Below are 15,403 nucleotides of genomic sequence, written 5' to 3'. Positions count from 1 at the left end.
ATAACGATAGGCACATAGAGAGATTTAGGTCAGAAGCATAGGCGCTTGTTTCTTTATTATATAATAACTATTCACATGTTTTTTAGACCAATGGTATACATTACACTTCTGCCGATAATTAATAACATGCTGACATATATTAATATTTTAAGAGACATCATCATGTTTATATCTTTCCTAGCATCTGGCAGAAATTTCAAAAGGAATAAAACAATATGTATATTTTTCTCAAGTAAATCATACTCAGATTGAAAAATTATCGACTATATTTGTCTTAAACACGTCGTTTTTGTGTACTCTATGAATAATTCTTCAAGAGCTGAAAATCTGCAATTCTCCAGTATGCTAAATTTTCGATAAACCGGCCTTTCCTCTAGTCGTGCCATTTTATTCAGTCCGGTTTGGATAAGTTTTACTGTATATCTACACGTCGTGTTGACTGCCAAAACACGTGTTTTCTTCTCATAATCATAAATAAGCTTTTGAATAAATCCTGCTTCATTTGAATACAAAACTAGGTCTGCTAATAACGAGACACCATTTGCACCCATGGGAATTCTAACATTGCTGAAAGACCTGGTCTTCAAAACAATATAAATGTTTTTAGTCAAAAACTCAAGAATCTATTGTAATGTCAACCTCAGTGTACTTGTGTGTACAATCAGATTAAAAAAACAAAGAAAAATAACTTGCAAACGACCTTTGAGAAGGTGAGTAAATTGACAAGAACTCATTAGTAGTTATATCTCGGCAAGAGCGCTTGCGAGATAGCATTTTTTGCCAAAGATTTGTTTTTTAATTTTCATAACCTCTGATGTGAAATGAATCGTTTCACAAACTTTACATAAGATAAAGAAATATCCAAATGCACCCACAGCGGTCCGGAGTCTGCATTGAGCACTTTCCGATCCGTGGCTTCTTGATCACATACAGAGTCGTACGCATCATCGTGAACAATTACGCCAAAATGTACATGTGAGGACACGTTTAACCAATGAAAACATTGAACTATATATTGAGCCGTACCACAGCAAAATAAATCCCTAGCTCATTGAAAATGATCAATCAACATTTCGGAACAGGACTCAATACCTATCATTGTAATGCTGAAACTTTGCACTATGGCTTTCTAATATCCAACAGTAAAAATATGAATTTTTGAAGATTACATAGAAGTCCAAGTAAAGGGATACAGAGACCATGAAATCCCATACTTTTGTTTCCCTTTCCCCATGGATACTGAATACCAAAAATAGTTGAAATTGGTTTAGCGGTTCCAGTGAAGAAGCTACAAATGTGTAGTGTTACATAATTATTAGACATTTTATTAAAAATAATGTTGATGCATCAAAAGAACAAAGGAAAGATGTTTGGAATTATATTATTTTTAAAGTTTATGGCCGGTAATATATCATCATCAAATATTTCTAAAAATATGAACAATAAACTGTATTTGCATTTTATTTTACCTCTGCAAAAACTATACAAGTATTATATTTATTAATATGTTCAGAAAAATAATACAAGCTAACATGATTACATTAAGAAACTTTTCTGTGCATTTAAGTTTGTCAAAATTGTTAATTTGGATCGAGCGTTATATTACCAGGTTTTGAATAAATAAGGCAAAGAACCTAATTTAAGAACTGGGCGAATGAGAATAATATTAACAGGAGAGATGTTTGGATTGACACTACATAATAAAAATTGGTTTAATACCAACTGATTCCGAATACATTGTACCTTTAATTTAAAAAAATTATCCAAAACCCAAGAAATTTATCAAACATTCCGGCAACTCCTTTGAATTCGATCTTGCCATTTTCTGAAGCACTAGACATTGTTCCGACTGAATCTTTGCTGCTTCCTGTATTTTGTGAAGTGGAATTTGTTTAAAAACTTTCTTGTAAGAGAACAGAGCATCCTTAAAATGGCCGGTCATCTGTTGACAGATACCAAGGATCTGCCATGAAATGTCTCTTAGTTCTTTAGGTACGTACCTATTCTCATCATAGTGAACTAAAACATGAAGATCATCAAGAGCAGATTGTACTTTCTTTGGGTCTATATGACGGTAACAAAGCACTAATAAGAAGGGAAGCATGACATGGGGAGGTATTAATAATCCAAGCATATCATTCTTCAAAGAGATTTCCTGTTCTAGCCTGAGTTCTTCTATATATGAAAAGTTATTACCAAACTTAAGAACCGTGACTGCATGCTTTCTTATCCTTTCAGACCATGGCAATCTTTTCACTGCTTTCTCGTAAGCCTCCTTTTCCACAGTATTATTAAACAGTACAGAAGGTTGGGACATATTAAACTTCAATCCTTCCAAAACTCTCACAGCCTCCTTATATCTGTGTGTCATATGATAAAAAAGTGCAACGTAGAGACTCACCGATAAAAATCCTGATTTTTCAGCCATCTTTAAAAGGCCACGAGATATTTTGTCACTCTTGTATTTAATTCTGTTACAGCCATCTCTAAAACAAGCATTAATCATAAAAGCATTGTATTGAAAAGTTTCGGATAGGGAAACTTGAAGGAAGATATTCTGATATTCCGTTAGATTATTTTTCTTACGCAGCATGTTCTCAAATGTTTCTAAAAGCCTAATAGACGTGTTACGATCCGTGATTTGATAAAGTGTTACAAAGAATAGTTCAGTGAAGAATTCTTTATCAAATACAGCACTGGGTAGAATAACGTCAGATTGAATGGAACGATTCCGAATTGAACTAGTATCTTGAAACAAGTCGCTTATGGATTTGGACATCCATAAGAACGATGGTCCAATGTGGCGTATTTTCATTAGGTGATCATACAGATTTAATTGCAGGTTTCCATGAATTTTTCCAAGAAACATATTATTTTCTGGGATAAAGAAGTTGGGACATACACCATGATAAACGAACTGACAAAGCATTTTAAAACAAGTCCAGAAGCATTCAATGAAATTTTGTCGGTTCCAAACAAGAGTACTGTTTTCTTGAATAACCCAAAACAAAATTGTCTTCATATGATATGAACAAAGTAACTTATCTTGTGTTCTTTTGTTTATCATCTCTTTCAAAAACAGTTTAAGCAAACCGTAACATAGAAATTGGCAATGATTCAAGGAATATATGTTTATGCTCTGCTTGTGAAAATGAAATCCTCCATTCGATGCTTTCATAGGAAGATGATTTATGTCCGATGGCAACAACATGACATCCATTTTTAACAATATTACAGAGTGTGATCTTCGATGGCCATCCATGCTCAAAACATCTTTTTATCCAGGAAGAAGCTTGAATTGGCCAGAAGTCGGACTTAAAACAGTATGCTTGGTCACACTCAAAATCTCCGGCTTCAATACTTACACATGGACCATGGGATGACGAGTTCTTATTGACTAAGCGCATGATGTTCTGATGTAAACAGCTTGACATATATAACTTGTCATTCATTTTGATACAAGCCAAAGAGACATCTGGTCTCCTAGAGTCACTGAGTAAGCGAAGAAGAACAAATCCCGGTGGACTGTGCTCACTCTCCATCATAATCAGTGTATTGTTTGTGGCCTCATAATGCGTTGCCTGAGATGATTTACTGATAAGCTTATGGTCTGTCGGCCAGTACATGACATCAATGTCTGATGTTATCATTCGGAATCCCTCTCGTTTACTTCCGCTCAACATTTGCCTGTAGCCACCTCTTCTTACTTCGTTTTCTATCTCATCTCTTACATCTATTACATTTCTTCTCATGGTCACCATTTTATTGGTACCCAAGTACCTCCAGAGTCCACGGTGTAAAGCTTCTGACATATGCTGCAGTTCTGCCATCCTGTATCTAAGAATTGGATATATATTTCATTAAAACATTGCTGTGACGTCATGCCTTTGTTCTTGCAGTCTAAAAATTTACCAGTAGCCGTCCGATAATAGTAATTACCAGTCTGATAATATATTATCGGACGGCAATGATAACAAAATCTGACGGTATTTAAAAAACAAAAAGAAGAGTGAAATAAAGTTTAAATATGTCCAAAACAAAAAAAAATGGTAGGAAAAAAATTCAGGGAAAGCAATCGCAAAGAAATCAAGTTTCTATACAAAATAGCAAATCCATGAACAAATCGGTCGAGTTTAAACCTACCTCAAAATTAATACTTCCCACCTTTTAAAAGTATTTTTGATACAGCACTTTGAATAAGCGAATTTAATCCATTTCTGAGAAATAATTTGCAAATCTATTAATTTTATAAGGATTGTTTCCAGGTGGCTGCACTTTTAAAACCAGAGAATTTCCTTTATACAAATTTAAATTTCAGGATCAAAATTCCCATTTTTACTTTCCATCGTGATGGTATAATAATATCACCAAAAATGAAATCTGTATCAATTTCAATTTAGTATGCATAAAATAAATAAAAATTTTCCAAATCAAAAAGGAAATCATTTACCACCGGACCCCTGTCCTGCTTAGCTAAACGACTGTCATTGAATGAATGCAACAAGAGTTCACTCACTGTTTTTACTGTCTCATTTCTTTTGTCTACTTATTAGACGGTTAAATAACAATTAATGCCTAAACTCCCATTGTGTTATTATCGGACTCCTCCAGGTAAAATGGCAATGTTTTAAGTAAGATATATGCCTCATACTATTCTATATGTAAAATTATCAGACAGTTTTCGGCCCTAACGTGCCACAAAGAGTCTGATAATTTTACATGTAGAACAGTATTCGGCATATATCCATTACATAAAATGATACTGAAAAACGTACTTATATGTAGTACCGTAAATCTGGAAATTTTTACGTCGATTTTTTTTTTTTGCGAATTCGGGTCAAAATACTGTTGATTAGTTTTTACGTTCCAAAATTTTGCGAATTTTGTGAATAACCACTCTTCTGTTGACATTTTCTTATGGTAATTTATTTTTAAAAAAAATGCGAATGCAATGAACTCGCAAATTTGCTAGGAATTAATCTACGGCAAAAATTTACGGAATGTAATAAACATAATATGTATTAATTATTTGCTATAAAAAATTAGTAATATGTTATAATAATAACAATTACTATCATATTGGTAATTTGTTTTTTTTTTTTTTTGAAATTAATATGTTTTTTAGAAATTAATAATATGATATAAAAAGTATATATAAATTGTTTAAACAAAATTTGTTTTAGCAAATTAATAATGAAAAAATTTGTGAACGGGGTATAAAAAGACAGACCCTGAAAAATGGTGAATATTTTGACACCATTGTAGACCAGAAAAATAAATATTCCAATTATGGTAAATTATTTCAATTTTAATTCACATTTATTTTCATAATTATTCCTTTTACTGATGAATAGATGATTAAAAAAATGTTGACATGATTGCTGATTCACTCGTGATTTTTATAATTTTACATTTTATAGTATTGTATTATTTTAAAATTTTTTTCTTCAAAAGACATTGCTGAAAACGTTAAGATTACTAATTTTATATTTAAGTTAAAAAATCATTTAAAGCAGTGTTGCTCAAAATAAGGAACGGAACGCCGAATGTTGACCTTGATTACTAAAGTCGGACTTCCTGTGTAATGCAACGTGCATACGGATTTTTGAAATCTTCAGTAATGGGGGTGTTCTTTTTGGCCAAAAACTTCAACAGCTTCTAATTATTTTCACAATCTGACTTATATTAACTGAAGATTTCTGATTTGATCTGGCTTTTGTATTTCTTCAAATTTCGTCAAAATAGTATTTTTTAACAAAATACTTATTTGTTTTATCAAATTAATAATTTGTTTGATCAAATAAGTAATTTATCTCAAATTAATAAATCTGTTAATTTATGATTATTTGTTATAACACATAACTAAAAATTTGTTATGATAACTAATGATAAATTTGTCGGAACAAATCACAATGTACTAATTTCTTATAACAAATTAGTCATTTGTTGTAACAAATTAGTATAATTAGTTATATAACAAATTGATAATTTGTTTAAAACAATATCATGAAAGATACGCTTCCGTGGTTATGTACACACATTGTTATTCGGTGACTCAGTAATTATACATTCATTCATTCACTAAAAAACCATATGTATGATACAAGTGGTTCATATATACATATTTACAATAATTATGGACGAGCAGAAATTACAGGAGGACAGACAGTGTCAAAAATTTTGGTTATAAATATAAACAATTTTAGTAAGAATGATGGATCAGTACTTGTCATCAAATTACAGAATTTTATAATATTTGGATGTACATATTATATCTGCCACCAAAATCTTTTCGAATACCACATAATGCATTGCATTCCAGTAAGTAATGAAATTCGCCTCCTATCTGATTATTCACGGAAAAATCAGTCAGGAAAGTTATGTTGACATACATGTAAAAGATCTTAATTTGGCCTTGTCGTGATTTTAATTCTGCTCGTTTAAGGAATTTAAAAAAAATGTTTTTTAAAACTTAAATTTAATAATTATTTTTTGTATAGAAAATATTTGAGAGGGTTTAGTTAACACTCTCAAATATTTTCTATGCAAAAATTTACTTTTATCTGTTTATTATGGTGGTCTGCAGGTTTCATGCATTTCGCTCGGTCCATTAAATTAAAATTATTACCCGTATAGGTAATTTTATGTCTAAAAGAGGGGTTGAGATCTTTTATCATGCCCACGCATTCTATACGGAGAGCGAACTCAATAAAAGCTGTATTAACGTTAATCTGTGATTCTTCCCCAGGGAGATGTGCGCGAGGCAATTTATGTCAGCAGTTTTTTGGAAGGGATCTTAAGTTTTACTGGATTTAGAACATAGGGAGAATACTAATTATTTAGAAGCCTTTGCACCCCGTCTCTCTCTCTTTAGGGGGGGTCTAATCAACTGCTGTTAAAAATATAGGAATATAATAAATAATATAATAAAAGGAATATTATAAAATATAGGAAACCAATTCTCCAGTAAAAATAAGCTGCCTTTCAAATTTTTACGTTTTTCAATATCAATTTTTTTCCCCTTCATTTATATTTACGTCGGGTACGATACCTCTGCGAAATGGTTAGAGGTATCACACCGATAATTGACCAATCAAAATGAATGTATATAGGTCCATACATATAAAATTGATTTTCCTTTCTTTTTTAGACGTTTTTCTATTTTCTTCCAAGCTATTTTTGTACCTGTGCCTAGTAATATGTACTTTGTGAACAGATAAAGTTTTTGACAGAAACTATTTTCTGGGCATAGGAGGCTACTTCCTGTGGTGCACTCGGGATGTTTATAAACACATTGAAAACACGTGGATTTGAGGGTAGCCCTGTTTGCAGATGGAAAAAGTCAGAAAATGCCGTGTAGGTATCGTGGTTTTTTTTTTAGTGTCAGCTAATGTGACAGGTAATGATTAACACCTCTTGCTAAATATATTTTTTTCAAGTAAACAAATATCTGATTTTTTAAAATGATTTTCAAAAACTATATTTGGAATTATATGGTGAAAACAATAACCGGTGTAATACCTAGACGTTACCTGATTGGCTATATACATATTTTTCATTTTAATGTAAAAATATCAATGATAGAAATACATGGTGGAATGAATCAAGTTTATTTTTGTAAACCTAGGATCCCCCCCCCTGAAATCCGCTGCCGTAAATGGTCTTCCAAGCGTTTGGGGAATATGGTTGATTTGCATCAATTACACTTTTATTGACTCCATCGCTGCGGAAAACCGGACGAGATTTCTTGGCATGATAACATAAATTACACACTCTACCATTTCTTTCAATATTATTCCATCTACCCATCTCTATTGGAGGACGATTGTTGCTTGTTCTGAATTTTGAAAAGATATTTCTAAATTTTCTTGGTAAAATAGTTAAGTACTTTTCACATTCAAACTTTGATTTAAAAATTCTTTATATGTATTACCTTTACTAGAATTATTCATATCACTATACCATTTCTGTAAAAACTGGTCTTTAAGTGTTTGGTTTATTTCAGTTGCAATCCAATTAACACTATGAAAATTTCGATTTTTCCAAATATTACATAGCCCTGTTGTTTTAAGAATATTCTGTATGAAGAATGTCCATGTATTACTTATCCAATTTTTTGTGTATTTATCATAAGGATGTAAGACGTCGCGCACGGTGTTGGTGTCAAAAAGTCAATAATTACTATTACGGCTGCATATGCGCTATTTCCATAATTTTAAAACAATTCACTATATGAAAACTATTTATTATTCGGTCGGTAATTGTATACTAAATACATTTTAACAAAAATATTGATAAAAAAATTCCAATCATCAAATATATTTATTCGACTATTCAAGCAATTACGTCAAAAACGCATGTAGATAGGTAACAGGAGCGTTGCATACGCAATAACAAAATGTTGATAATCTCCATAAAACAAACAATACAAACATAAAATTTAGCAGAAAAGTTTAAAATACGATGTCACTGATGTAAAGTTTTACAATTGTGATTTTGTTCAAACCGAATGTTGTGAACGCGTTGTTCAAAATGCAAGACAGCGATGTAGATAAGCATTATCCGAAGAAATTTTGAAGGAACATGAAATGTCTTCGGTAACTTAAAAAATAATTTCATGAGCAAAATCAATTTTGAAATGGCATGTCAATGATCCTTTTTGTGTGTAAGGAACTATATTTTACGAATCGTGTTCAGCTTTAAGTAATGGTTATAAGCCGAAAACTGTCCATTATGTCAGATATTAGACGACCCGAGGCGCGTTAGCGCCGAGGAGAGTCTAATATCTGACATAATGGTCAGTTTGGTCAGTTTGGTCTGCTTGGATGACTACCTGGTACTGTTCATCATGTTAGGCCAAAGAAAACCAATTTTGGTTTTTCTTCTGTCTTTATCAATCTATATTAGTAGGAATCATCGAAAGGTGTTTTATATCGATGAATATGAAAATTAACTTTGTTTAGTCTTATTTATCCGCATTGCGACATTTTTTATATATACTACGCATGCGTAAAACTCAGTTCTACTAAATTCTTTACTATTTATTCATTTTACAACGCAATGACCACGGATGAAGACGTACATTTTTATTTTGAAAAAAAAGACCTTCAAAATCGGGTCTTTTGACGATGATATTTATTGATTACACCAAGATGCCTAAGTTCAGGTTTTTACTGTGAAATCCGGATATATATTTTTATGTTTCGGAATTTGCAAGAAACAGTTCCCGTTAAAAGGTAATTTTTGTAAAGCAATAGGATTTGAAGGATTTTACTCAAATAACTGTTTATTAAAGTATTTTCTATGAAATTGGGAGATTATTCCTGATGTATTTTTTAAAAATGCAATTCTCTTTTGTGAGCAGGCTTCGAGCTCGTAAGGATTTTACACCAGCCACTCCTTAAAACGACGGATACTCGATTAAACGACGCAGGACTAGTTGGACAAATGGTCATAAATCACCGGACGAAATTACAGATTCCGTTGGAATTTCGTGAGCTAAATTTTGTGCTAAATGCGGAAAAATGGATATTTCAATAAACAAAAAGCCCAAGGTTGTGTGCAAGAAAACACATGCTTCTCATTCATCTTTTGTGTCCATTGGATTCTATATATGTTCCGTGGATCAATCATTGTGAAATGAATCTATTATATAGCAATGAACGGTGAATTTAGGAAATTTATAATCGGAACCACGGATGCGTTTACAATAATGACTCTGAGACATTCAATTCACTGGATTATTTGTGCCATTTTCAATAGGATTTTTTGTGAAATATTAACATTTAACGCTACTAATTTCCTACATTGTTCATATTAAATTGTTTGATTTGTCATTGCCTTTTACGTGGTGCTTACTTATTTGTCTCGCCCTTTGTTCTCATTTTAACGTTACCTGTACCTGTCCAATAAGTTGAATCTTATTGGATACCTACAGGTAACTTATTGGATGGGGTGCAGGACAATAACAAATTTATTGAACCAGGTTTAACAAAAGATGACGTCACAAAAATGTTTTAAGCCTATTTATTGTGGGGACATTGACTAAGATGGTGTGTCACAAAGTTTGGAGGTTCCATCTTGCAATGTTTTTAAGATTCGTTAAATGGCAAATTTTGTAATGCTGGATGAAAAATTGATGTTGAAATTTTTTTTAAAATTCTACAAAATGTTACCATGTTATTAAGAAAAAGATCTCTAGACAGAATTTTAACTTGCGGTGCCTAAACCTTTAATAACAATTACCGTGTTACATATATGTACTATATGTAGCTATACGTCACAATTGAATTTGACGGCAAAAACGTCACGTTTAAATGCTACACCCCAGAAACTACCTAAATTTTAAGAATTCATTTTTCTAATTTGGCACCAAACACCTTTTAATACAAAATGTGCAAAATCAAAACTTTATTTAGATATAAAAATTGAATTGATTAGATAAAGAAGTGTTTGTCTTAAAGGCTTTTTACAATGTCAAAATAAATGTCACACATTGTCCAAAAGTAATAAATCTTACTATAATTGTATAAATTTGGTAACATTGATCATATGTGTAGTCATTGAAAATAGACATATTGAAAATTAAGGATTTTTATGAAATGTACATCTTTTCAAAAAGATATTGGTATATTCCAAAATAATTTCTGAAGAATGGTGACAAAATCCTAACAAAAATTCAATGTCAATATAAATGTTACAGACGTAAAAATTTGGCGTTTTGACGTAATTAGTTTCAATGCATAAAAGCCATGTAAAGAGTCAAAATATTTTCCTCTCTCCAAAACTTACTCTCAATTGCTGATGAGCCTGATATGGATGAAAGAAACACATACCAATAATGATTAATTAGAAAAATTATTTTAAGTTTTAAAAGTCAAATAAATATACAAAAGAAAAACATGTGCAGTGTATACTTGTACACTGTATCGGTATAAATCCTTGTCAGAATCTGTACAAAAGTACCATTCAGTGTTCAAATTAAGACACGAGAAAAAAAGCACAAAAACCAAAATTTATGCAAGGATATGATTTCAAATTTGAATTAACTCACAGTAAAGTGTGTCAACTCTATTTTATGCTGGTATAAAATGTTCTATACATGGCGAGTTAAAATTGAATAATCCAATATTGAATAAGGGTTAGAGGTTGTCGGAGGTGAGTACAAATGTATCAGATTTTCATTACAAGGTGGGATGGGACTTTGAACGAAAAAAAAAAATTCAATGCTAAATCAGCAAAATATCTATAATCGTACAATTTAATGAAAACAAAGGACAGGTTCTAGGGCCTACTGATATGGAATTTTTTTGAATTTATCTCAATGAAATAAAAAGCATGTAAATCTAAAATGCGATGTTGAACAAGTTTCGTTATTTCTACCAAGTTTTTTTTTAAATGAGGCAAACCATGCTCATACTTTCCTCCCGCAATGTGCATGCAGAAGGGTGCAGATAATTTAATGACACGTGTTTTCAATTACCTGCATTATATAATTGGCGGCATTACTGGATTTTTATTTTTCCTCCATAAAAAATGTTAGCAAAAAAGCAACGTCAAATAAATTTTCTAGAACTTCTCGTAAAATAACGTCATTTTGACGTTACCGAAACTGACACCAACACCGTGCGCATCGTATAAATAAATAATTCTACAGATCTTATTCCATTTAGACGATAGACGATATACATTTCTTGCAATCTTGTTACAATTGACGGTAGTTCTGGGGTCTGTTTCTTATGCTGCAGGCAACAAAGGATCGCCGTGCAATCGCTAGTAAATTTTCCCCCATTGAAACGTCTTGACCATCGTCAGAGATAGAGGGCCTTGAATGAGTTGAAAAAACCTGACGATGGCGTTGACGCATAACAGATACAGGCACTTGTTTCTGTAATAAAATTTGGACCCATAGGATAATAATAGTAACACAAGGTATCTACATGTAACTTCGAATTACACGGAGTACCCCTCTCAACGCTCTAATTTACACTTTCAGAGGAAATGCACTGGAAAAATGTTTATTAACATTGTCTTCTACGATAATTTATCTACACAGTCAAATATGGCTTGCTTGTCTTTATTTTCTTTAATATCCATAAACAGCGTCAAAACTCTGCTCGCCAAGTTAAAAAGTCGAACTCAACCGTAAAATAGAATGCTAATCTCGGGCAAAGCGAAAATTAAAAAATGAGTGGGTTTAAAAATTCAATACTAGATTTTAAATATTGCATTGAATAAATGAAATGTGTGTCTTATTTTCCATAAAACACTACGATATTTTTCCAATGTAATTTTAGAAAAAGTTTTTAGCCAATCAGATTTGAGGTCTAATTCTGTGCTCGAGATTAGCACAAGGTGCCTCCTATGTCTTTTACAATCAGAGAGGAAAATTAATGCGCAGTTGAATGTGGAAAATTCTTCAAGATTTTCAAGTACCCGGTACTTTATATTCATGATATTTCCGATGAATGTAGACTTATCTGAAGGCCTTATACTTCTTTTTTTATGATTATGTGTTATGAGGGTTTCTAAATGACAAATAATTAATTATGAATATATTTTTATATAATTGTTCCATTACTTTTCGGTCTTGTTTGACATCTGTAGTTGAAGGTTGTGTTCATTTGATGATTAGGAAAGGCATTTTTGCACATGGTAGCAATATCTAATTCTTGACATCTTTTTCCTGTCTCACGATATCAATGTCATTTACTACTACTTGTTATCAACTTTATGGTTAGAACTTAGGATTGTATTCTTTAAATTTGTTATGCTTAGCTCTACCAAATTTCAGTGTTTTAAATGAATGTCATACGGATTCCTCCTGTTCTTGCAACTTTTTGTCCTTAATTTAATTGGCTGGTCAGTACGAAAGTGGGCGGAGTTAATTGTCAAAGATTAGATGTGAGTGAGTTTGTATGTGAGTCAGTTTAGGACAATTATTTGTTAAATTCAGTTTTGTAAAACCTTAAAAATTCTTTGTTAAATTCAGTTGCTCTAAATTGTATTTGTGAAATTCATATTTTTGACTTATTATAAACTGTAAACTTTAAAACCGACTCATATCAATTGACGATATTGCACCTTCATATCATGTTTTAATTTTTTCTGCTCGTCTTTGAAACCGACTTACGTGGTTATTATGTTTCAAATTTATCTTTATTTGATCATATACGGAATAAGTCTGCATGTATATGATTAAATCATGTGAGATCAGATGACAAATGGAGTACGTAACATCCCCTGTCGACCGTTTACATCCGCCTTGTATAAATGAGAAAAACGGAAAGCCTTCACCAGTTCAAGCAACAATTTGTGCGAGAAATGGCGGCGTCACTGTATTCTATTGAAGCGAATAAAACCCAGAGACGCTTGAGAAAATTTTAATGGAGGTCCAAGGGGGTTCAAGGAGGGAAGCTCCCAACATATATACACTGCATATAAACCTACATAAAAGAAATTTAACAAAACAATACCGACTTACCTGTATAGGAAAAAAAAATTACACTTCTATATTGAATTCTTCATTTTGAAGATTTAGTAGATCTTTTTTGATAAGTTCCAAGAGAGTGATAAACTTATCGTCAATATATTTATGGTGTTTCTTGCATACACACATATTCCACAAGGTATCCGTCATAAAAAAAAGTTACTAAGTCCCGGTCTGTTTTGGTAATGATGTTACGACTATTTTCCACATTGCTTCAATTATTTTGTGGAATTAAATGTTTCCCATTTTTGAATTCTATGGAATTGTTCACCGTCAATTTGAAAAAGAATAGGAATAAATTCTCTAACGTTATTTCACAAAATCAATTAAGAAATAAAATTGCAGTAAAAACCTCAACTTCTTCACCAAATGATTAAAATGAATATTACTGCACCTTAAATGCAACCTCAAATAACTTTCATTTGGTTTCTCGCCAAGAACCAAGAATATCCAGTCACCTTCAACGTTTTTCTCACGAACATATCTAATCACGTTTGCTTTCGTTAAGTTTCACCGATTTATCTAAATTATCGAAAATTTTCGCCTTACTAAGTGACTATAGTGTCTACTCACATTTTATTAAACTTTGAGTGTATCACTCATGCTGAACTGTTGATCCTAAAGTGACTCTATTGTCCGATAATTATAATTTGAGTGTATCACTCTTAACGCAAACGAACTAATCCCAATGGGAATGATTCATTTCTTCAAAGTGTCATTCACTTATGATAATATTTTGTGACAAATTATGTTCTGTGGATTATCTTTAAATAAAATATTCATTTCCTTTGGATTTTTACAATCTTATTGATATGCCTTTTGGTAATGCAATTGTGTCTTAAATTTTCATATTGGTTAGTTCAACTTAAGAACATCTGGATTATTCTATTAATGCATACAAGATTTGTACGCATGCGCTGTCGTTGGTTTTACCACGTGCGAAGGTATGCTCACATTTTCAAATACACAGCCTATAGAATGGCACGTCGTTTCGATCGAAACATAAAAGAAGAAAACGATCTATTAAGGGCAATAAATAACAAAGCCCACAGAAATAGAAAGTTTTGCTCAAATGTTCTTTATGCAAGAGAACATGTATTCAATCTGACTAAAAGCAAGTTAACAGATAATGAATACTTATTATTAGGAAAAGGGATGAAATTCATCTCTACACCTTCGACAAAAGTCGTTAAAGTGGCAGAGGATAGTTTCGAATAAAGTACCGGTCAAAAAATAGAAAAAATAGAGAAACCTGAGGTTTGAATGCATATTATAGGTAATTTATAGCTAGAATATTTTATGGGTGCATTTTGAGGGAATTGGTGGCCTTGTATATTTTATTGAAATATGATACTTTAGTGTCACTACTACTCTATATGGGATATGGACTAGAAATACGAAACTAAGCTCAAAACTCGCTCTACCGGTATTTCACCAGAAAAGCGGGGTGGGTTCATAGGATGAATTGTAGCTTGAAAACGAGGTGGTTGAGCCATTATCTCTTGCTGGTCATTGGTACGTACAAATGTTTTTCTGCAATTTGTGTGGTAGCTTAGGTCATGAGCACGGGCCTGGAAGCAGTTGCGGCTGCGGCGAAAAAGTGAAAAAAGGGTTGATTCACATGAAATTTTGAGATTGTCCCTGTACTATCTTTAGGGCTCATTGTGTAAGTTGTACATGTTTTATTCCTAAAAGCTTTAAATTCCTCAAGGGACTGCATCATACTATTATTACATGTAGAGGGAATTAAAAATTTTTCAATGCACATTTTAAAAGCAGCTCAATATTAAGTAAACCGTCAGTCAAACGTTTTGATTGCAAAAAAAACTATTCTCTGCCACCTTCAAGAATACATCAATTTTTAAAAATGTGAATTTTAGTCTGAGTTTTATACAAAAGGGTTTATTTATGTAT

General features: G+C 32.0%; 1 protein-coding gene and 1 long non-coding RNA gene across 2 annotated transcripts; one reads left to right on the top strand and one right to left on the bottom strand.

Annotated features, from left to right (window-relative positions):
• Positions 1-1,793: 1,793 nt before the first annotated feature.
• On the bottom strand, positions 1,794-13,515 carry LOC134228375 (uncharacterized). Its single transcript, XM_062710031.1, has 2 exons — positions 13,484-13,515; positions 1,794-3,837 (listed from the first exon to the last, which is right to left on the bottom strand). The coding sequence occupies exon 2, from the start codon at positions 3,828-3,830 to the stop codon at positions 3,084-3,086; it is 747 nt and encodes a 248-aa protein (XP_062566015.1). The 5' UTR covers positions 3,831-3,837; positions 13,484-13,515; the 3' UTR covers positions 1,794-3,083.
• Positions 9,073-9,836, top strand: LOC134228374 (uncharacterized). Its single transcript, XR_009983975.1, has 2 exons — positions 9,073-9,236; positions 9,365-9,836. It is a non-coding gene; the product is annotated as an uncharacterized LOC134228374 (long non-coding RNA).
• Positions 13,516-15,403: the final 1,888 nt, after the last annotated feature.

Source organism: Saccostrea cucullata, unplaced genomic scaffold, assembly GCF_032062105.1.
Source record: "Saccostrea cucullata isolate Sc308-1 unplaced genomic scaffold, CSIRO_AGI_Scuc_v1 ctg5157, whole genome shotgun sequence".
NCBI lineage: Eukaryota > Metazoa > Mollusca > Bivalvia > Ostreida > Ostreidae > Saccostrea > Saccostrea cuccullata.
This window is presented reverse-complemented; position numbering and strand designations above follow the sequence as displayed.